The 24353-nt window shown below is 35.8% G+C and overlaps 1 protein-coding gene and 1 long non-coding RNA gene across 4 annotated transcripts; one reads left to right on the top strand and one right to left on the bottom strand.

The window, feature by feature from the left end:
• The first annotated feature begins 9952 nt into the window (after positions 1-9952).
• On the top strand, positions 9953-14022 carry LOC112272994 (uncharacterized). 2 transcript variants are annotated; one of them, XR_002966850.3, is made up of 4 exons: positions 9953-10114; positions 10274-11158; positions 11353-12818; positions 13588-14022. It is a non-coding gene; the product is annotated as an uncharacterized LOC112272994 (long non-coding RNA). The 2 variants fall into 2 exon arrangements; XR_016498953.1 differs by lacking the exons at positions 9953-10114; positions 10274-11158 and having other exon boundaries at positions 11173-12818.
• A 4523-nt stretch (positions 14023-18545) lies between these two features.
• LOC112273619 (uncharacterized) lies at positions 18546-23627 on the bottom strand. 2 transcript variants are annotated; one of them, XM_024502583.3, is made up of 12 exons: positions 23359-23627; positions 22803-22959; positions 22071-22280; positions 21744-21923; positions 21376-21559; positions 21155-21242; positions 20982-21030; positions 20255-20345; positions 19876-20036; positions 19598-19726; positions 19184-19403; positions 18546-19022 (listed from the first exon to the last, which is right to left on the bottom strand). In XM_024502583.3, exons 2-12 carry the CDS (start codon positions 22955-22957, stop codon positions 18864-18866), a joined length of 1626 nt encoding a protein of 541 aa, XP_024358351.1. In that variant the 5' UTR covers positions 22958-22959; positions 23359-23627; the 3' UTR covers positions 18546-18863. The 2 variants fall into 2 exon arrangements, with proteins under 2 accessions (XP_024358351.1, XP_024358349.1); XM_024502581.3 differs by having other exon boundaries at positions 22071-22286; positions 23359-23607.
• Between the last annotated feature and the right edge of the window lie 726 nt (positions 23628-24353).

Genomic DNA, 24353 nt, shown 5'->3' with positions numbered 1-24353 from the left:
TCTTACAAGCTAGTACCACCACCATCTTTAATTGTCATTCTCTTTCTTATTATTATAATTATAATTATAATTTCTTTTGCTTTTTCTTCATTTTCTTCTTCTTACTTTATTTTATTTTATTTTTCCTACTCCCTCTTATAGATTTAGTTTAGTTTTTCTTATAATACATGTAACATTAAATTAGAGAGTATTTATAGTTGGAACTTCTAATGTAGAAAATTATGTGGATATGGTAACAAAGCTAGGATTCTATTCTTAAATTATAAAATGTGTTTATTGTAAGAAATCTTATGAATAAGTAAAAAATAATAGATAAAAAATAAAAATATTTTTATAGCAAAGTAACAAAAAGAGATTAAGAAAAATCAAGTCTACAAGAATATGTATATAGTTTAAAATTTATAGTTAATTTTATAATAAGCTAAATCTTAATGTCTTGTTGTTGTTAACTAAACATTTAAGTTTGTACACACTATCACCTTGCAATTCCTTCAAATTATAATTTGGTTGATTAAGTTTGATCAACCAAGTTAATTTATTAAATTAATAAACTTTAGAAATTATAAGTAAAAATAAGAGAAAATAGACAATAGAGATAGATAATAGAACTAGATGAAAAATATTTTTAAAAAATAATTGTGATAGAAAAGCAAAGATGAGAAGTTAATGGATGTTTGGTAGAATTAGGTGGAGATCAAATAAGTTGTTATTAGCTTATGTTTCCAATCAAATAATAGAATAAATTATCATTGAATCTATTGTAATTTGTCCAACAAACATCACTGATTGTTGATGAGCTTATGTTACAAAACAATTTGCATGATTAGACTATGTCTACCAAACAATAAATCATTCTTATTTTTTTTATACTCCATAAATTGGAGCACAAACTAATATCATTAAAGGGACATAAAGTGCAATATAGTTTTTTTTTATGATGCTAAGGCATTATTAGACACCATTAGAATAGATATATATATATATATATATATATTTATTAAGATTGTACAAAAATCATATTTTATAATATGATTGTATAATCCATAGAATTTCATATAGATACTTTAACCATTTGATATAATAGATTTTAAATTTTAAAATAAATCTTGTAAAGTAGGATATATGTTTTAAATAATAATTTCAAAAAGTTGTTGTTGTTGTTGTTGTTGTTGTTTATTTTATTATATATATATTAAATCTGATTTGATTATTAGTTTGAATCTTTAAAATTTAATTGATATGAAAAATATATAATCTGAATATTTTAAGAGGTTAAGGTATATGAAATTTAAGTTTTGGAGTCCAATAATTATAAATTATATTATATAATAATATTTAATAAAGTATTAATGAAGTGCAATGAAGAAAACAAAACTTATAAAAGTAAACATATAAGTATATAGAGGATTTTAATTATCTTTCTTTTTTATTTTATTTTATTTTATTTTATTTTATTTTTTAAATCAAAATATGCTTAATAGATGAAAGATAAATAAAAAATAAAAAATAGTTTAATCTATGACATTTATTCCTTTTGGAGTATGTAACTACATTATTATAAGACTACAACAATGATATCCAAACACACCAAATAAACATTCTATTTTGACTTAGTTTTTTTAAACTATAGAAGATATTATACTTGTTTACACAACCTATTTATTAGGCTTTGGATATTCATCTTACCAACTAAGAAAAGCTTCATGGACAATTTTTAATCTATGAACAAACATAGGAACTTTGTTAGCCTCACCTCTTAGGACAACAAATGAAGTTGATGTTATTGCATTATTAGTATTTAATCTATCAACTAAATATTTATTTATTTTAAATTAAAAAATATAAAATATAAAATTTTAGTAGATTTTTTAAATATAAATTAACAAAATTCTTTATTTCATTTGTAAGTTTCCATGGCTACATCTTAAATTTTTACAAATACCTAGCTAACATGATATTTTACTATATATATATATATTTTATGATTTTTTTTAGAAGGAATATGTTTACCAATTTTATTTAAAATTATTTATGTTATTTTCCTATTTCAAACTCTATTCTTGTACTCAAACATTAAATGTTATTTATATAACTAGTGATGGTACATTAAATGGATCCAATATCAAACCATAATTGTGTCAAAATTTATAATAAATGCAATATGCTCAAATAAAATGTAAATAAAAATGTGATAAAATTAGATATTAATAAAAAACAAAAAATAAAGAAAAAATTATCCATGTTTAAATAAAAAAGCCTTATATCAATTAAAAAATTTGTATAATCAAAAAAACAATTGGTTATTTTTATTTAGACAAGTACAAGGAGAAGATAAATAATATTCATAGTAAAGTGTTACTTGGACTTTCAAGGTTATTGGCAAGGAGGGGACACGACCTTGCAAGATTGGACTTGATACACAAGATAATTAGTTAAAGATAAAAAATAATTTACTGCTCAGTTAGAATTATATAGCCTCCAGTCCAACACTAGCTTGACTTGAGGTGCTACTACAGAAGACCTACTACGTATTGTACTACTTTTTGACTACTTGCTATATGTTTTCTTTGATCTTTGAGTACTCCTTTATCTTATTGCATCTCTTATAAACTTTAATGGTCTTATAATAGTGCCTTATCTCTTCACTTACAACTCCTTTGATACCGTGCCGTTGAGGTACTTTGGCAAATATCATCTCCGGTAGGTATAGGCTCCTCAGAGGAATAACATCTTTGCAGTCGGGTGTGGTTATTTTCAGTAGATAACATAAAGTGATATAAAAATAACATTCCACATAAATAGTCAATTATACTAAATGAGTATAGATACATGGCAAAAGTAGATCAAAAGGTTTGGTCATTTAATAGAAGATGCTAAGGAAAATAATCAAATCAAGCCTATTACAATGTATTCACTCAATAAGCAATATTTAAAAAATTATTATAATAAATAAAATTAGAATAAAAACACAAGCTGGTGTGTGTGTATAAATGAAGTGTGTATATACATATGTGTGTATGTCCCTATTTAGAAAGAAGTTTGTATTTTTATATATTTATAAGTGTTAAATCTTGTACATTCCACAATGCAATACAATACACAATGTATGCCATGAATTTATATTTAGGCTCAACGTAATCTATTCTTAACTAAGAAGCTCTTGAAAAGATAAGTAAGAGTTTTTTTATATTTAGCTTAATGACTATATAGATTACTTAAGATTACAATTGGTTAAAGATAGTCTAAGTAGTGCTTTTATTAGAATATTTGCTATTGGAGTTTTTGTTGGCTCATAATGTATTGTTACATCTTTTGCTAAAATCCTTTCATGTACAAAGTGGTGTTGACCCTCAAAGTGTTTTAAACAAGCATGAAAGATGGGATTTTTGCAAGCTTCAATGCAATATAACTACAAATCTTCAAATTTTGGAATGTGAGCTATCTCGAAGTTTGAGATTATCTTAGTTTCATTACAATGCAAATTTCCATCCCCATGATCTTGACGCATCAACTTTTGAAAGACTTATTTGAGATGAAATACTATAGCTGCTTCTTCAGAAAGAATACCAAACTCTAACTATAAAACTGTGGATTGTCTTTTACTTGGCCAAGAAATTTGTCTTCCACCAAGAGTCACAATATATGCTCCAGTGGATCTTCTTGTTTCCCAACATGCACTCCATTCTGCATCTCTATAATATGCAAGTTGTACAAGTGAATCCTTGGCAAAAAAAAGATGCCAATATCCATGCTACATGCAAGATAGCAAAGAATATGTTTTGTTGCTACTAGATGTGAGTCTAATGGAAAATGAATAAAGCAATTAATTAAGTTAATTGCAAAGGACATATTAAGCCTTGAGTTGGTGAGGAAGATCAATTTTCCAACCTGGAACCCTAATTTGCAATTTCGAGTAATACAAGATAAGCAACTCCCTCAGCTGAAGGCAGTCTTGTTGTACTTCGAGTCCCGGTGCCCTGCGCCGTTCGTTATTCTCGTGTTGTGCATGTTCAAGTGCAGATCTGTGACTACCGTTGCCTGCATTAGGGCTATCCACGCATTTCTGTGTGTCTGTTAGAGTTGGTACTTCGAGCTCCTTTGTTGTTACAGTGAATGCTTTGGCTGCGAGGCGTTGCCACTTTGTCTCACTTAACGGAGTGGGTGTCGGCTGAAGCTAAGATTACATTAGACCCCAGCCTCAAACCAATGCCTGCTCCATCCATGAGCGTGTGTTGACCTGTCTACTGGGACATTTTTCATGCTTTTCAGTCTAGTGTCTAATGCGTTTCTTCTATCGCTCGCATTCTCCCTGACTCAGCGTCGCTGCTCTATCCTTGAAGCAATGCTCGTCGGACCACATGTTTCATGTGCATACTGGAGGATGCGTACAGGGATCTCGGTGGGTGAATTAGTTAGCATCCGAGAGTGGGTGCCGACTCCAGACCCCGCTGTAAATTATTTTTTCTCAGAGTTCTAGTTGAGAGCGGGGCTTAAGTTGGGTGTGAGGAGAGGTTTTTCAAGCCTCTCATGTTTCACAGATCATCATGAGGCTCCGAAGATTAACCATTCTGCCAAAGTCTGCTGGATAGAGAAAGATGTAATTTTCTTCGGGCAGACTCAGGCACACATGTTATCTCAAGAGAGCAAGATAATAACAACATACTTTCTTGTTTCCAATGATGGCAGCTACTTCCTCAACAGATTCGCCTCTGCCATAAGAATGTTCAAGAGGACAAAGCCTAAGATATAATGCACTTCGAAAGTACATGGAAACCCTAATCTCGGAGGACCTACGCCTACCCAATTCAATTTACCCAATGAATTCCATAGAATCCATCATGGTTACTCTAAGTACGGTCGGTTTACAGAATCTTACTACCTTTCATTCTTCGTCTGATAATGTTGATGGAAAATATACCAACTACTTAAAGCAAGGACATAGTGCAGTCAATGTTTGCGTCTGTAATAAAGGTTACATTTCAGAGTCATCTTCGTAATTGACCTTAAAAGTTTTGTACAAAACATGCACTGACCCAGCAATGCGGATTGTGCCCAGCCCCACAAATTTTAACACCATCCTCTCAGCCTTTCGATGTAGAGATAGTCTGCTCGTCATATATAACCGCCTACTTCTCAAATAGGACCTAGATCCTTCATGGAATATCAAGAAAGCAATTATGACTTAAGTAGGGCAAAGTTGGAATTATTGTTGCTAGTTACATGTAGATCGTCAAAAGATATAAGTAGCATGATTGTACTGGTTCCGTTAGTGTACAAGTACAAGTTATTGTCAGTTAAACTACGTGTCCAGCCATGAGCCTGTAGCTCCTTGTTAAATTCTTTGTTCCAAATTTTAGGACTTTGTTTCAACCCATGGATAGATTTATTAAGTACATATTAAATGCTCTTTTCTTGGTATCTCAAATCCATGTGGTTTGCACATGTAGAGTAGTTCCTTCAGCTTTCTGTTGAAGAATGCGGTAACTACATCTATGTAAAATATCTCCTAACCTTGAATTACAATTACAGGCATGAAGAGTCAGATTGTAGACCATGTGGCTATTGGTGCATATATACCATCAAAATCAATTTCTTGCTTCTATTCATATTCCTTTGTAACTAACTTGACTTTCAATTCAAATTTTATACCATCTTGTTTCACCAATAAGATCCAATAACATGAGATTGGTTTTACTCCATGTAGTGATTTTATGAAGTCCCAAGTGGTATTTTTTTTGCATGTGAAGCTAATTCCTCTTCCATAGATATTTTCTAGTACTTGTTTTTAGTTAATTTTGTCCAAGATATAGAGTAATTTTGTCCAAGATATAGAGTACCAATGATATTTCTATCTCCTCTACTGTCTTTTGTAAAAAATCACATCTAGAGTAATTACAATTTTCTTGCTCCATGATAAATAACATATATAAGTTTGTACGCCTTTCACTATAGATCATATCCAACAAGGATTGCTTTGAATAATTTTTCTCCTAGCTTGTTTTGTCTCTGCTTTGAGATGTGCACATGTGCTTTTTTTGCCAATTACCATGAAGTGTGCCACATTAGATAGCTCTTTCACAGAATTTGTAAAAGCTTTGATTAAAATTCTAAACTTCTAATTGAATAGAATTAACGTTGTTGTATAGTAACATGGCTATTAGGTGGAAAAAAAGAAGAAATATTTTATTATAGAGGAGCTTAAATAATAACATTTTAATAAATTATCTTAAAAATAAAGATAATAGATAAGGAGGTAGTAAAAATTAATAAGTGATAATATTGCCTTCATGTAGAAGAGACTTATACTCACTTTATAGAGGCATAAATAAGCCAAATCAAAATAAATGAGATATATAATTAATTTTGGTTATAGAAAAAAAAATCACCTCAAAATACCAAGAATTGATATCCAAAGAAGAATGGTTGTGAACCAAGCTCAAAATCAAACCCCAAGGCACAAAACCATGCACCTATAGTGACTTTGGGATTCTTTGATTAACAAAAGAGCAGAGTTTGAGAGAAAACTTATGAAAGAACTTTTAAGAGTTGATTTCATGTGATTTAAAGATATATCTAGGTTTTGAGAGCTTTTCAAAGTAAGAGGTGTATGTAATAGATTTGGATTTTAAGAAATAAAAAGAAGTTTACAAATTTGATGATTTTATGAATATTATATCATATTTACAAGTGGTTTTTTTTTTTTTTTTTTTTTTTTTTTTTTTTTTTTTAATTTGTCATTGTGCTTGTTGTAAATATATGTGAGAAATTTGATGTCACTTGATGGGTAAGATTGAAGGTTGTGAGAGTTTTTGTGGCTTATAGTCTTGGATAATTGAAATTTAGGATTAGAGAGGATTTTTGCACTCTTGCAATATCCACTAGTTTGATTGAATAAAAAAATTAGTGAGAGCAATTTAGACTTAAATATCGACACACTAACGAATTTTTGAAGCAATTGAATAGTTTAGTAAGGAGAAATCTTTGTTGAAAGATCAACATTCAAGTTGGAGAAGGAAGGTGGTTGACATCCAAGAGGTTTTGGGAGCTTTTATTTCAATTAGTGAGTTTGATTCTTCTCAAATTTTGTGTGCTTGTAAATTACTTGTAGATTGAAGTCTGAGTGAAATTTTAGTCAATATCAATAATTTAATTAATATTTATTGAGATTTCAAAACAATTATAGTAGTTAATTAAGTTTTTTTTAGGATTTTCTTACGATTTTTTAGGATTTGTTTAGAGTTTAGTTAGGATTTTGAATTTGTTTAAAGTTTGATTAAAGTTTGATTAGAATTTAACTAAGATTTAGTATTTGATTAGTATTTGGTTAAAATTAATTTAAAATTTCATTAAAATTTGATCTATGATTAGGATTTGGTCTAAGTTTAAGATTTGGGATTTTACTAGAATTTTTTTGAATTTGATTAGGATTTATTTAAGATTGGTTTAGGATTTCATCAAAATTTGGTTAAGATTTTTTAAAGATTTTTTGAATGTTATATTAGGATTTGATTAGGATTTTCATTTTTAATGTATATATGTATATATATATATATATATATATATATATATATAAATTAATTTATGATTTTTTTATGTTTTTTTTATAATTTCTTTGAGACTTCTTTTGAGATTTAATTAAAATTTGATTAGTATTTTTATAATTTAATTGGAGTTTGTTTAGGTTTCTATTAGAGTTGTTAAGCTCTTTTTGTTGCAAGTTCTATTTTACCTTCAATAGTTAGGTGCCTAGTGCATTCTCAAGAAAATTTCACAAAATATGATAATGTCTAGTTGTTGCATTTGGCTATTCCATTTTATTGGAAGATTCTAACAAAAGCTAGGTGCCTTTATATGCCTTAGCTATTATAAAATATACACATATATATATATATATACACAACATTTGAAGTGATCTTGTAATTAGAAACTTGGAGAGCTTTTGGATAACATTGCAATGTTGTTTTCTTTTGATACAATCATGACAAAAAGAATTTGACCAATCCAAACTTGAAAGACTAATAAAAGAATTGTAAAGAGCCATTGAGTGAAGTCTCCAAAAATTGACAGGGTCTAATTGGTAGTGCCATGTGTTTGAGTGCATTTTTTTATATAATAAAGTTGCGAGTGGTGGCAAATTCAAAAGTATCAATTATGACTTTAAGGCTTCATATGGAAAATTTATCAAATTACAAATAATAAAATCTTTGTTGAAGTCATGCAAGAAACTTATATTGTTGGATAGCCCTTGAATGCATTTTGGCTTGTTGTTGGGATCACAAAGACCATGCAGTCTAACTTGCTTGACATTATAAGTTGGATACATACATTGATAAGTTGTCCTATAGAAAGCATATTTTTACAAGTGCGGAGAAATAGAGAACATTTGCAACTTTATTGCCAACTTTATTGCCAGCTATTTTAGTACATCCTTTGCCAACAACAATCAATATGTGGCCTCCTTCTATAACTATATTAAACGAACCTACAATGGCCTGAAGCTGATTAGTGTTCAAGCTACTTCCTGATATAAGGGTATTGTCCTCGAAATCAAGCAACCATTTGTAGTAAATTTACAGAAAGAGCTATTGCAACTGTGCCTTCTTATCCACCTCCTTCAATAACAACATGGTCGTCTTCAGCATTAGCATTGCTCTCCAAACGGTAAGTTTGATTGGGACCTTTGATGCACATGACCTCTTCATTGATGTGCTGCAGTTGAGAGAAGTGCATGTTATTGATTTTTCCTTTAACTTGCTCATACAAACATTCATTCTCCCAATGTCCACTTTACCATAGTAATTGCATTAGCCTAGCTTCTTCTAATTCTTTCCATGTCCACGACCACCACCACGGCCTTTTCTACGTGAGTTGGAACCAGAAGACTCATTAATCGCAGGAGCTGCAATTGATTTCGAATTAGCACTCACAAGTTGTGCGTATCGTGGCTGTTGAAATGCAACAAGAGATTCCTCCAAGAAGTTGAGTGCACAAATATCTTCTTCAACCTAAATGTATCTAATGAATTCCAAGAAAGTCATATTGGGCTTGTTGTGAATGATTGCTCCAAAAGAGCTTTTCTAAAAAGACCAGCTCATAGGAAGATGGCACATAGTAATCCAAAGCAATTCATTGTCATTGATGGTCAGCCCGATGTTTGCCAACTGCATGACCAAACCATCCACCTCAAAAAGATGATGATCAGCTTGGGGCCCTATGGAGGTGAATCACTTGATCTTTCTACGTCATTTGCAAATTAATTGCAGCCAATTTGAACTGCATATTGAAATTGATCCACAGTTCGTCTGGATTCTTAGAGAACTGGCTGATGATGTTGAGAATGTGATCCTTCACGGTATTTATGAAGATGCAAGTGGCCAACTTCTTATCATTGGACATAGCCCCGACAGTATCTTGCTCCCATTTGGCTTAACAACTTCAAGCCACACCTTTCTGCTCCGTTGCCATATGCCTTAAATTGCCGCGGCATGTGGTTGCCGGCGCCTTCGAGTTTGTCACTTTCGGAACAAAGGCTAAAAGACTTCATTTGCAAGACTAGGTGTCCTCTAATGGTGACGGGTGGAGCCACGGCAGCGTTTTAAGTGACTCCGACGGAGCTGGTAGCGGGAACGTTCTATCCTCCAAGAGGTATCAGAGCGACACTGTTTGACTATTGTGCCTGAGTGAAAACTCTGCCTTTAATCAGGTGAGCCTGAGTGTAAACTCATGGCTCAAGTTGTTGGATTGACTCTTGTGCGCCAATAGTGAGTTTGTGTGACACTTCTACAATTTGATGATGATTTCTGCAAACACTTCGACAATCTTCATTGCTATACAATCTTCATTTCCTGCTCACCGCAAGGGTGATAGTCTAGACCTAGTTCCTGACGAGATAATTCAGTGGTGAAAGATGTATCAGATGATCACTAGTTTTTCCCTTTTGAGATCATCTTCGTGTTCCTCGATTTCTGGGACAATCGATATGTCAGCGCTGCAATTCATCACCTGTTCGCCGCATTGTACTGTATCAATCCTGCCTTGAAGGGGAGACAGAATAGTGCAATGGCATATGAGCCACTTATACAGATCCTACCCATACTTAAGTCTTGTCTGACATGTGAGTCCCACGAAACCCTTGCTCAAATCCTTGCTCAAATCCAATGAACCAGTGCTCTCAATTTCGAGGATTTGCCTTGCGAGCCCACCATGCTGTGCCATATCCGTGCTTCAAAATATGCCACTGATCCATACAAATGACATGTTTTTATGCCTGCAGATCTCGTAATCGTAATCGTGGCTGAAACCACAGTTCTGCGCTTCTGAAACAAAAAAGTGGACTAGTCAGCCAATCCATGGAGGTAGAGTTGTTGAGAATAACTAACGCGGAGCCGAGTTCGCACAAGTGGCATCAAAAGTTGAGTAGTTTGTTTTGCTGTGTCGTCGTCTAGTCGAATCGATAGATGTAAAGACTAATTGGAACCTCGGGGAGATGCAATTCGTAAAAAGCTCACTGTGGGTGCTGCGGTCCACACGATTTCAACCGACTTGAATTATGTGGAGAAACAAGTTGTGTCCGATGCTGGTGGTGGACCCAACAGCTAGTTGAAAAATTGCAAGTTTGCCCCGATCTCAAATGGTACCATTCGTTAGGAAGGGATGCATTCAACACATGAAACGACAAAAAACAAATCGCGTTTTGGTCAAATTCTTTCCTATTGACTGGTCAATAAATGGACGGTGTGGTGTGCCTACAACCGAAATTGGCTGTAAAACCCCATCTGTAGCTGCGTTATCTGACTCCAATGACTATCTCAATTGCTTCCAGAACTTGGAGTACTGGTGATTCCTCTTCGACCCACAATGACTTGACGAGTCAGCACCAGGTTTTAATTGTTACGTGCTCGAGGAAATACGGTGAAATCTTTTCTCTTTGTCTAGTTGACCGCGTCATCATATGAAATGGGTTCCTCGCACGGTAAACCGGTTTTCCTCTAACGTACCCACAATGCTCTAATAACATTGCCGTGTAGAGCAAAGTGGAGTCATTATCTTGCAAGACGAAACTCTTCTGTGAGGATTTGTCAAAGTGTTCGGAAAAAATTCATCTGTAGAGATTACTGCCGACGACAAGGCAAGGGTGCAGCATGCGGCATTAGCCAAGGTGCTTTTTTGCAGATTCTGTCACTCCAATGACGCATGGATCCACGTCACATGTGCTCCAGCATAAACCACTCGGCAACACAGCAATGCCAACTAAAGCTCTCTTCACAAAGCTGCTAGGTCAATAATTGCTTTTTTCAATCTCAGGTTTTCTAACATCGTCTTACCGACCTTTCTTGTAATTGTCTATGCCAGGCTCACAAATAATCCTTTTGTTTTACATTGGCGACAGTTGTGCGTCGGCAATTGGATCATCCCCTAAGACCAGCAATCTTGGTTGTCACTCCCGCACCTCACTTCTGTCGCGCATTCGGCGATGCTTCCACTGATGTGGAGTTGTCAGTGTGGACTATCACTACTCGATTAGAGCAACTCTCAAGAGGCCTTTGATAGCTGGTGCCCAACCCAGTTCGCCGCCGTCATTCTATTTCCTGCTTTAAATTTGGCTGTTCTTTGTAGAGCATCTCGCTTGCCTCTCTCGCCGCGAGGAAGACCAACCTAGATCCGGTGATATTTTGACTGGTTTGTTCACTGTGGTTCCGCTACGGACTGGAGGGTAACGAGATCTGCAAACAAGGTAGTGTAGCTTTCGATTTCAAGGCGTGAAGCCCGAGCGGCGTCAGATCATGAGGTGGTTTAAGTATATCCTGTTTCCTGGAAGTGCATCGCTAGCTGCTGTGTGATTTACTCCGCCTGTGATTGACTCCTGTGTCCGTTTCTTAAACTCCGTTGTTTAATTTGAGGGGATGCGGATGAGCAAGGAGCGTGTAGTCGTGTTCTGTTGAAAGTCGAGATAGTATTCGTAATTTTTGATGACTTAACAAAGGTGTGGTAGGAGTGGTGATGCTCCTCGATTATGTGTAAGAATGCGTAAGTTTAGTACAGTCCAGCGAGGTGACGCGGTTTTTCAGATGGTTCATCAAGCTTATGGATTGTGAATAGTCTTATTTAATCGAAGCGCTTTTATAGCAATATCACGTTTTTGGTGATGTGTGCTTATTAGCGTACGAAGCAGATGCTTTTGAGGCTCGTTTTATGCGAAACACAGCGAATGGTCTTATTTAGGTGAGCGATGCTTGGTGCGAGATTGTGTGACCTACCTTGTCTAAAGGGGTTTCGCTTCTGTGAATGTACATCGAAGTTGTGAATTGTTTAGCGCAATTGTGTCGTTAATGTTTGGCGTGGCAGTAGGTGCGCTATTCTACATTAGCGGATTTAAGTAAGGGGAAGCCAGGCGTTGGTATTAGGAGTGGCGTCTTTCTAACTGTCGAGGTCGGCCTTGGACAAGAGAGCTAGACCCAAGGTTCGCGTTGGAGGTGGAAAGAAAGCCTTCAAAGAGATCCGACGTTCTGCTCGCTTGGATTTAAACTTTATTCTAAAGCTCTTACTCGTGGTTTAGCAAACTGTAGGACATCGTTAAATATCTAGGCAGAAAATCTTCGCAGTCGACACTCATAAGATGTCTACTTCCTCACCTACAAATATGGGAGTTGGGTCTGGGAAGAAGATGACTATGGCCAGTGCGCAAGTTGGGGAAAAGCTGGCGCACTTAAGAGCCGACCTTCGATTTGGATTATACCGACTTTCGCATCCCTTACTGGCCAAGGAGGAGTATGATGCAGCGCATGAATCGAATATTGTTCAGTAATCGGTAGCCACCGGTAAGCTACTCCAATCCTATTTCCCAATGCTGTAGGACCATCGAGTGCATCTGCATCAAACTTTTGTTGCACACATTTGTGTCGGTTTCTCGTCGTCTCATATAGAGCGTTACTGAAACTTTTAAGAAGAATCGGAGGAGAAAAGATCAGTTCGTGCAAAAACAATTTAGGGCAATATTTTAAAACTTAACGAAAGGGTTACTTATCCGTGTCGATGACTTGAGTACGTGATTCTGGCATGTCTAGCCAATCAGATATGTTTACGTGTTTTTATTAAGAAACACATTAATGAGGTTAGTCATATTTAGCTGGTCAATGTTTTGGAGAGCAGGCCATCTATTTACTCCAATCAAGGCAAAATTGTGCTATGGAAATAATGATGTATTGCCTCTTCAAAGTGTCATTTTTATGCTCGTTCCTTTGGGTGAGTGTTACTGAAAGCAGCAGAATGATAGCCAGTAAAACTACAACGTGATTGCAAAAAGTTGTGTAGTGAGTTGTGGGAGTAATCTGGTGAAATGTTTCATGATGGTTTTGTATTATATAGCAACGAGTGTGATGTCCTGAGTTTTGAGACATCTCAGATCTCCTTGCCCTTAAAATGAACAACAATGAAGAAAACTTAGGTTCTGCAGAGTCGCATTAGGTATTGACCATATGAGTCTGCATATCTAGAATCAGGCTGTGTTGGATTGTTTAAATATTTTGGATTAAAACAAATTTCTCGGAGAACAGAACCTTATTTGGGAGGTGTTTGTGCATTTTGCAGAGAAAAGGCGGCAACAGGAGGCAAGGGCACGTGCCATTGCGAATGAGAAAAAACTTGCCAAACGGAAGGAACAAACTATGCGGGCTGGATTTTCAGCACCTTTGTAGACTAGAACATTTGTAGTATTTGTATAACGGAATCAGGATTCGGAGGCGGTCATTGTGGCCAGCATCTCTTTTTTTATTAGAGGAATTTATTGTCTAATTGGGATCTATCGTTATATTTATAATAGCTCCAGGGTATATGATGCGTGTTGTTGCTTCAGTGGTTAACCCTATCATATATCGCACTAGGTTACCCTTGTAGCGAACCAATTTGTAAATTTTTATTGAAGGATGTAGTTCCTAGCTGGGTGAAAATTATATGCTTGAGACCCAAGCACCTCGTCAACATAATAACTTTTATTTTTATTTTAATTACAGCTCCATTTCAGAATGCTCGTTATAATTTGTTATCCCCTATTTTGATTTTAGTCACACGTCTCTCAAATGTGATTGGCAACCTATCCTATTCATCTACAACACATTTGCAGGAAGTGTTATAGTTTTCTGAAAAATCATGAATGATACAGAGCTTCACAGATATGGAGGGGAAAACCTGGAGACGCACATTAGTCCAACACTGTAGAACTGATGAACAATTTTGTTTGAACCAGTACACAGCGCATGCATTGACTGCTAAAATAAACTTCTACCACAGTTCAAACCTACACATTGCCCAATACTCCGTCGAAAGAGATGCTCACCTAGTGAAAGACGGCGATTACTTTAATTCTACTGCCATCTGCGAGAGTACGAGAAAGTTGTCCACATCACAACTGTAAATGCACTCAGAAAGAGATGGCAACCCCTATTACCCTCGAGAAAGTTGTGATCAGATCGTAACGTCATGGGAGCATTGCAATGTACTAGACTGTGGCAGGCATTCCCATGGCTGCACAAGAGGTTGGTGAGGGGATTTGGTGCGGTTGATGTCACAGCAGAAGAGCACAAACTGCTGCCAGGGATTGTCTGTCGAGACCCAGTAAGAAGCTTCCACTGAACTCTATCGATCCCACACTCAGTTTTCAGCTGGAGTTAGAAGGTGAGAAATGCTTTCCACCTTTCAATTGCGTGCATCCACCACTTGCTGTGGTCCGTGAGGGTCAGTCTCAACTTCCAATTAGTCGTCCGATCGTCAATAAACCTGCACAAACCATGAGAAAAAAAAAAACAGACTCCAGTGAATCCGCAACGTGTCTGTGGAGCTACACCACCGATAACCGTAATTAGTGTGTATCCACACTATTCGGATGTTGGTGTAGATATTGATACGCAAAAGACAACCATAGATCCAACAATTGGATTTCAGAAGAACAAAAGATTCAACAATTGGGTTTAAATGGAAAAAGATTCGAAGGAGTGACGCGACGCAATGATTGTTTGGTTTCCATACTTCGCAAATAGTGTGGTACACACTAATTACGGATGTTGGTGTAGCTCCATTTCCGCACACATACAAGTGCCGCATCGGGGATAGGATGAACTCTGTTCACATAGATATGTACATCCATATTTACTATTCATCCCCATCATGAAAGTACTTGGATGAGTTTTCCTCTGTTCATCATTGTTCAATTTCATCAGGCTTTTATTGTTGATCTCATCTAAAATAGGGAAATATTAGATTGGTGTACATAAATCTTTAACTGATCCAAGTAAATCTTAAACTAACCCACCTTTGCTTTTATTATCATGTATCATGTTATAAAAAATTAATAATATTTTTGGAGCAATATAGATTATTATTTTATTTTATTCTCTATGTTACAATATTATTAAATGCAATACCTGATCTAGACCTTTTAAAACTAATATAAAGTTGTTTAAACATTGGCATTCTTATAATTTACAAGAAACCCAAATTATATTGAATGGTCTTTTAAGTACAGCTGAAGAGACTATATCAATGAATCCAACTTTGCATTATGGTATAGCTTTAAAAATATATATATATATATATATATATATATATACATATATATATATTTTACATGGTATAAAAAATACCAAATTAATAAAATAGCTTCTTAGTTTAAAAACATATATATATATATATATATATATATAACTGTCATAGTTGCTTCACCATATTAAATGTCATCTTTTGATCTTCATTCCAAAAAACTTGGTGAAGTTGTAAAGATGTAGTATTAGATAGCATTTATTCTATACTTACAAACCTTGAATTCTATATAGTCAATGGACCTAGCTACATTGGATAATTTAAGCTTGAAGAATATTTTTGTTCTAAATTAGTTTTTTGACCTAGAACTTGTGTCTTTGGCTTTTTTTTATTTATTTATATATCAAGAATAGGAACAATTAATTAGATTCTCTACTTGCTTATATATTTTGCTATAGGTTGATCTAAATATTTTTATATGAAAGAAAAGAAATTAATAAATAAGTATAATAATACAAGGCAATGTCATTTAAATGGTTTTATAAACTAAAATTTATTTTAGAGTCATATATGATTCTACTTAGAATTATTTAATGATATTAATTTTGATAGGATACATTAGTATTGATTGGATTAATAAATTTTGTATAGCAAGGTCTATTTATAATTCAAATTTTGGATATACTCCATCTTTTGTGTATAAAAAATCATTGCATTCAATTGATTGTAGCTACTTTAGTTTTTTATTTTGTTTTATTTTTTTCCACCAAATCAATTTGTTATTTGTAAAGACATGAGTGGTGTTTAATCTCCACCTATCAATCATAAAGAAATGCAACAAATTGGAAGATTTGATTAGATTTAGTAAAATATGGTGTCATGAGTTGAAACATATAACTATCCTTCTTGAGTTCCTTGTACTACTTCAATGCTTTGATGGCATACGTTCATTGCACTTTATAATGCTTAAAGCTCAAAACTACAATAAGGAATGTTATTGCAATAGAGATTGGCTTGCATAGAAGAGAAATGATGGCTTGAAGTTGTTTTGCATGTGGTTTGGATAGGAACATTGGAGTTGCCTTTGTTTGTTATGTTTTTTTATTGAACTTATTGATTTTTGAATCTACATTGGATTCTTGAGAGATACCATGCCATACAAAACTGTAATGAAAAATAAGCCTATATTTTAGGAATATGTAAGGGTGGCATAAAGTCTTTGGACATTTGATTTATATTGAATGTTCTATGTTTGACTATTTCCAATGTCTTGACAAACCAAAAGGTCCAAGACTATCTAAAATCTTTAAAAAATCAATGTGGTAGGCATTAAAAGTTGATATTGTGGTACTAGATTGTTATCACATTCTATTAGAAACAATAGAAGATAACCATTGTTAGAAATAGGAAGCCAATTGAATATATATCATAGTATAATTTCGTTGTATTTGTGTGAGTTATGTTTTTTTTAGTACAATGCAATTTCTAAAACCCATCTTAGTGACAAGCATAAGTTAGATAGGCTTGCAATTGCTTGTACTCATGAAAGTTAGAGTTTTGAAGATTAGTGCAATAAGATTTGGTAAGACAAGTCATCATTCAAAATTAGTAAGAATTGAAGGCAAATTAAAGTATGGCAAAAATTATACAAAAGATATATGTGGAATTGTATAATACCAACTTTTAAGTTTGGCCATAATTTGATGATGGTTTGAGGTGCATTTAATGTCTTTGATAAATGCTCTCTTATTATTATGCCTCTAGACAAAAGAACATCAAGCAATCATATAACAATTGTTTATGAAGGAGCATTAAGAAAGTCCTACTTTATACTTAATTATCTTAAACAATTGAAACTTATAGAAGCTAGAACTCTAGTCTACTATAGCTCACTTGAATTGAAATGAAGACAGGTTTAGGCTTTGATAAAACTAATTTGGCCCACAAACTCTCTAGATTTGAATCTCATAGAAAATCTATGGAAGATTATCAAAGATATTTTGCAATATTGTTGCATACCAAAAAACAAGGAGAAAATGACAAAAATTTATTCAATCAACATGAGATACAATATCTTTAAAGTAGCTCCAAACCTTGATTAGGAGTATGCCTGACACAATGCAAGTAGTTATTTCAGCAAGCGGTGACAACACCAAATGGTAGATACAACATTATCATTTTTAATTTTAATTTTGTAGTTCTGTATTAAAAATTTGTCATATTATCAAAGTAGTTACTATCATCTTTCCAATGCAATTTACAGCTTGGGAATTGATGAATTTTTGGCCTACAAGAGCTTCTCAAAGTTTGTAGTTTTCATTTTGATTCAACTTCAGGAAAAAAAATCGAATTATTAATGGACCCTACTGTACAAAAAATAACAATTAAACTTTAATTCAAGCAGCAACATTTCAAGGTAGAACAACCAATCATATTATTTTTATGTATTTTTAAGCAGTACAACTCAATTTAGAAATGCAACATTCACCTACAAAAAAACACTCTTAATTGCATTAATTATTACAGTTTCTTAGTTTTATTTGATGTTCATCTATACTATCAAAGTGCCATATCAATGTCCATTTTGTTTGTAATTCTATTTTTGTACAAAACTCGTTATAGTTTAATTCATTTCATTAAACTTTTTTCAGTGTAAACTAAAATTAAACACATTTCACCTCAAAATATGTTTTTTTAGTTATTTTGTGATATTATTAATAAAAAAAAAGTGAAAACCTGCATTGACTAACGAATGAAATTCTCTTTTATACTTGACTTTATTGTCATATTGATTGTTACCAATTAAATTTAGTATAGTGATGATTAGTTGTTTCCTCCAAACAAAAATAACACAATAGAAATACATAGCCAAATCAGAAAGCATTTTCCAATCAAATTACTAAATCATTTAATAACCCTACAAAAGATAAATACAAATATATATATATATATATATATATATACACACATCTGTCATTTGATGATTACATTCAAGATTCAAGACGTTCCACATATGATCAAATGGCTGGATACCAAAGCGCACACTGCATTGCTTTGCTTTGCAGAGGAGCTTCCAAAACCTTATTAAACGTAATGTTTGGGCGTCACACAACGCTATTGAGGGACAATTACCGAACTGTTCCAATCAGGCAGTTTGGACTGATCCTTCAAAACCTCAATGCATAATTTGCCGGGAAGTTTACATTGATCCTTGATAATGCATAATTTACCCCTCAGACTGGAGTAGGCGTTTTTACTTGCTCAATCACTTACAAGAAACAACTCAAAAGCACCTCTCAAATAAGAACAATTATGAGAAAACGAATTTTCACCTATATTTGCTCGAAATATCGTGCTTTCTCCCAGTCTGTCACTGCTTGTTGATAAGCGAGAAGCTCATTGTCAAAGAAGTGGTGGTAGTGGTGATGGACGTCTTCCCCCAGCATTTCCTTTGCAAACTTACTGTCCTTGAAAGCTGCTGTCGCCGCTCCCTATGCACACAAATACGCCACAGTGATATTCAAGAGAATAAGCATGAGCGAATGCCATCTGCTGTAAGGCATCAAAAATGTTGGAACTATATAAGATTAAACATCCTGGTCTTATAATTTTGTTTAGCAATTAAGTGAGACTTTTCAGTAGGGATCAGCACCAGTGATTGAGGAATAGTCAAGAGATCCTTGGCGAAATAGACGTTGCCCTCTAGTTGGGGTGGCGGCTCGATCTTGTTGCGAATACCATCCATTCCAGAGGCAAGCGCTGCAGCAAATGCAAGGTACACGTTGCAGTCGGCACCCGGCAACCGACACTCTATACGCAATGACTTTCCTGACCCAAGGACTCGAAAGGGCGCAGTTCGGTTATCTCGGCTCCTGTTCCAGAGAATTACACAGACCAAGTATATCCTTAGATCAATGCAAGCGACAGCAGGTCAATGGAATATCCCGTTCATTCAAGACGAGTTTGAACTCCATTGCGGTTCTCGATGAGACAGTAGTCACAAGAGTTCGACAACTTGCAGCCAGGACATTATTATATAGTTAGTATAGATAGGTGGAAAATGTACCATGCTATTTGCGTAGGAGCCCAGCTTCCTGAAACATAGCGCTTGTATGAATTTACGTTAGGCGCATAGAAGCACATAAGTTCTGGGGTGTAATGCATCCATCCGCCCAGAAACCATCGGAATTCATCACTGCAGGTCAACCACAGCTTTCTTCATGATGAGGGATAAATTAATAAAGAAAGAAAGAAATCAGGAGTAGAAAGATTTTTTGAGAAATATATTTTTCCTTTGACTATTTATCAGCTCCATACACGTATTGATGGAATATAATCACAAACCTGCATTTTGTAGAGCCGAGAGTTTGATTTCCAGCAAAAATGTTACGTCCATTCTCCCAAAGGCTAAGATGAATGTGGCAGCTAGAGCCTGGTTGTGCGGCATCTGGCTTTGCCATAAATGTGACTGAAACACCCATAGAATCTGCAAGCTCCTTCAAACACTGCAAATACAAAAAAGGAAGCCGAGCCACTTTTTAGTCTCATTGCACTACGTTCAAGTCTCTCTGAAACGTAGGAGCTAGGTTCATTTATGATAACGCTCTTCATCACGGTAACAATCTTAACTCCATAAACAGAAAATATGCTCTACACATTGATGGATTTACTTGTGCGAAAACATACTTTCAAATTGAATTCCGAACTGGAGTAGAGTATAGACCTGCTTGTATACACTATGCCGATCAGCCATTTCTAGGACTTCCGCATATTTCACATTCAGCTCATGTTGTCCAAGTCCAAACTCTCCTTTACTGTAAACACGCAACACCAATGAAAACCATTGAAAGAACACTCAGCAGTATTCGTAATTAGAGTGCTGTCGCACATTCAACACTCAATCCAGTTTTGCAGCGTTCTCATGCGCTTTCAACAGAATCAAAGAAGACTTCTGGAGTGAATCGACACATCGACTGATTGTATTATGTGAGGAGGAAGAATTGAGCTGATCAAGAAATCCACTTTCCGCATAGCCTCCCGCACACCCCCCCCCCCCCCTTTTTTTGAATTCTTTCAAAATGAAGTTACAGCGAGTCCAGAATCCCATCAGTGTATGGTTCTGATGAAGTTTTGTAGTAGTATCCTCATGAACTTCATCAGAACCATCAGTCGCACGAATCTGTGTTGGAATAGCAAAAATATCTGATACTTACGAACTGCAATTACTATTGCTTCGAAACAATACACATTTTAAAAGCTGTAAACTTTTGACATTGGAGGTGGTATCAACTACAATTGCGTGCCATGCTAAAGAATGATTTTTTACTACAAGCTACGATAATCCATCCGCACTTTTTGGTGCCTCGAAATTTTTGGAATGAAAATTGGCATACAAGACAAGAATTCGATGTCACTACTAAAAGATCCACAGGAATAAAAGTGGTGGTTACCTATTTTCAACTGGAACTCCAGAAGCTTCCAGGTGGCGTCGGGCTGGGCCTATTTAACGCTTACCAGCAAGAGTTAGAGATGCGGAGACCAATTCAATCATCAAGTTACATGATGTACGAGCAGGAACTTGAACAATTTGAATCAAGGATGGTATTCAGTCTGGCTTGCATACCATGGAAGTATTCACCACGAGTTCCCTGAAAAATATGATAGTCCTCCCGCACCCAACCAGCTGGCTTAAGGTTATGATAGCCCCTATTCTGCACAAAGGATAACAGAAAAGCATAAACTGCTCGTAAGAGGACAATGTTAAACCAAAGAATCTCTGAAAATAAAATCAGATCAGGAATTGATCTATCTTCACTGGAGACCGCACATAACATAAGAAAGCACCTTCGATTCTTCATATGTGTCCTTATAAAGGAAATACTCGAGCTCTGAAGCAGCCATCGGAGTAAACTTGCCCACTGCTTGTGCAGCCTTTATTTGGTTGCGAAGAATGGAGCGTGGTGCATGAGGAGCTAGTTCATGGTCGTCCTGAACTACGTCGCATAACACCAAGGCGGTCTTTTCTAGCCTGCAGGTGAATTTCAAGAACGAAAGCGTATTCAATAACGGTTCGTACAATTACAATAAATCCAGAGGATATTTGTAGCAACATTACAGGAAACTATTAGAGGGTTTTTGTCTACATGCTTATCAACCACATGCAAAGAAAAAACAAAATAACTAAACCATAAAAATTTGAGTGCGTAAGGCACCAGCTTGCCACCCTCAGCGTCTTCATGTCAGGAACTAGATGGATGTCGCCATAGCCAGCCTCCCAACTAGCAAACTTATACCCTGGAACTGGCTCCATGTCCATATCAGTCGCGAGCAGATAAGAGCAAGCATGCGTTCCGTCATCCACTGCACTTTCCAAGAAAAAATCTGCTGTGTACCTGCAAGCAAAGCAAAAGATAAATCTTATTTTTCACTAAAACTGTCTCAACGCCGCTCAGATCTCCTCCACTCGCTGATTACAATAAGCATCACCAGGTAACGAAGCCAAATATAGAGGAGCAAAGCGAATTGTGAGTGCAGCACACCTCTTCCCGACTAAACGGCCATAGCAGTCTGTTAGCCCAACTACGACGGTGTCGATGGTTTTCGTACGAGCAAGCTCTTTCAGTTCAGCGACTGTGATCATTCCCGTTACAGTGGACGATTTCTCCGAAGGCAACTCCGGCATTGTGCACATGTGCCTAGACGGTGTACTCCTCTCCATTTTATCCAGCCTGACTACTCCATTCTCCAGTCTGCAACTTTACCATAAGCATGAAAACCCGCCAGCGAAGCCACATGACAAGTTAACAAGTGGGCCAGGGTTGAAGCAAACTCCACACTAAACAGTGTGCACAACAAAATTGAAGCATGAAGAAAACCAGTGCAGTGCGTGTACGAAGGAACGTAAGTAATTGTTTCGACGTCGTTGGCATGATTGAAAGACAGAAAGAATCGAACAAGAAATTAATGTAAGAAGCAAGTACAATCCATGTTACATACATTGCTAGAGAAGCGATCACGCTGTAGTTAAAATGCCGCCCTCACAAGTCGAGGTATTTACGGATAAGCGCTTCAAGATGTGCGTAATAATGATGATGATAACAACAACAATGATAATATAGCGAGATTTCTTCAGATTTTTTAAGGTGACTCTTGATTGTGACTATCAAAGATGAGAAGATTCAGTACAACATGCTGCAGAAATATATTTAACAACACAGAGCTTGGAGCAATAGCCTCGATGTTAGTAGCAATCAGGAAATTCATTGAAAGACCTGGAGTTTCTTGAATGTCCATGGACAGGCGGTTGTAGATCCTGGTGATGGACTGCACTTCCGGTGAGATCTCGGGAAGCCGAGGTCGCCGACCGGGCGGTGAACTTCGCTCTCCCTCCTAGCAATCTCCGAGCAGCTGCTCTAGCGAATGCCATAGCTGCCAAACCTCACAGGTTGCCAAAATCTCACAAATCTCCCAAAACGTCTATTCTTAAACCACAAGTCACGGTTGATGCTCTACTAATCCCCACTGTGATTTTACTATTTCACACGAATCGTGGTACAATCACTGATCCAACACAAGCTCAACATCATTCAAGAGGAATCAATTTAGAAATCCACTGCAATCCTCCTTCTAACTACAACAAATCCTCATGAACACAACCTCGGCTTACTGCATTATTACATGAACCACAAACCACAGCCGCAACACAACACAAGATGAACTCAATTCAGCGCCAATCTGTCCAACTCCACACCCTACGCCATCTCACTCCCTCGAACAACCTTGCCCTCAATTCACAGCCATTTCATGTCAAATCACGCATCGACTTACTTGTGATGCACAAACCCCACCACCACCCGAGAAAACGAGTTCCTCAATACTTCCAGTGATCATCAACACGCCATCGCTGCCTAGGCCGGCTCCCACTTACTGCCAGCCAAAACTCCAGAATCTCACAAGGATACCGTAAAAACTGTGTCAGAGCACGAACTATTCAATTCGATGTGAGAATCTGCGGGAATGGGGTTGTCGATTATCGCTCGCATCGGGTAGAGAGTCCGAGTTGGGCCCAAGCCATCAAGTGGCGAGCGTGACGATGGTGTGTGATCTGCTGACTTGGAGGTAAAGAGGGGCCGCTAAATTTAGCGGCAGGCTTTTTCCTCGTGAAGCATCACGCTTGTCACTCTGACGTTGTGTCTGAGTCTGCCAACAGCGTGGGGAACCACCTCTGGGAACGAAAGGAAACCGGGTTCTCATGCCACCCCTGGGGAGCGCTGCCGTTCTCTTTCACTGAATCCGCATTCTCTACGCGGAGTATATTTTAGAATATTCTCTAATTATGCTTGGTTTGGATGAAAAGGTTCGATAGAAAGCTAAAGTAAAGCTGGGGGCGAGAAAGGAAAAGGTGTACTTAGAAAGCCGTGTCTACAGTGTTCTGTCCTTAAATTGGTATTAATTCAAAAGATATTCAATGTGCATTCTTCAAAAACTACATTATGTTGCATGTATTGGGAATGTCTTAAAAAATTCTTAAGGTTTTCATGTGTTTATTTAGGTATAGAGGTCAACGAGGTCTGATCCATTGACAATGTTAATCTAAAAAATGGTTTACATTAACATGACAAACTTGCATCAGAATGTTGTGATTGAGATTCTAAATTCTTATTTAAACAGAATACGTAGACTAGATGGTAAGAGATGATTAGCTTGCATGAAAAAGAAAGAAAAAGAAAAAAGGATTATGACATGATTATCCAAATAGATATGTACAATGTATAAGTTTAGGAAATTGATATACAACCACTTGATGAAGCTTTGATAACATT

The sequence above is a fragment of the Physcomitrium patens genome, chromosome 20, assembly GCF_059467195.1.
Source record: "Physcomitrium patens ecotype Gransden chromosome 20, ASM5946719v1, whole genome shotgun sequence".
Lineage (NCBI taxonomy): Eukaryota > Viridiplantae > Streptophyta > Bryopsida > Funariales > Funariaceae > Physcomitrium > Physcomitrium patens.
Note: the sequence above shows the minus strand (reverse complement) of the source record. Positions and strands in the feature narration are given on the sequence as shown.

What these genes read in the sequence shown, in the direction of transcription:
- LOC112273619 (XM_024502581.3), bottom strand. Translation starts at nt 22,957, where the DNA reads ATGGCATTCGCTAGAGCAGCTGCTCGGAGATTGCTAGGAGGGAGAGCG. An exon ending in TCGTGGTGAATACTTCCATG is followed by an intron (nt 21,031 to 21,154) that starts GTATGCAAGCCA and finishes AGCGTTAAATAG; the next exon opens with GCCCAGCCCGACGCCACCTG. An exon ending in TGACTATTCCTCAATCACTG is followed by an intron (nt 19,023 to 19,183) that starts GTGCTGATCCCT and finishes TTGTGTGCATAG; the next exon opens with GGAGCGGCGACAGCAGCTTT.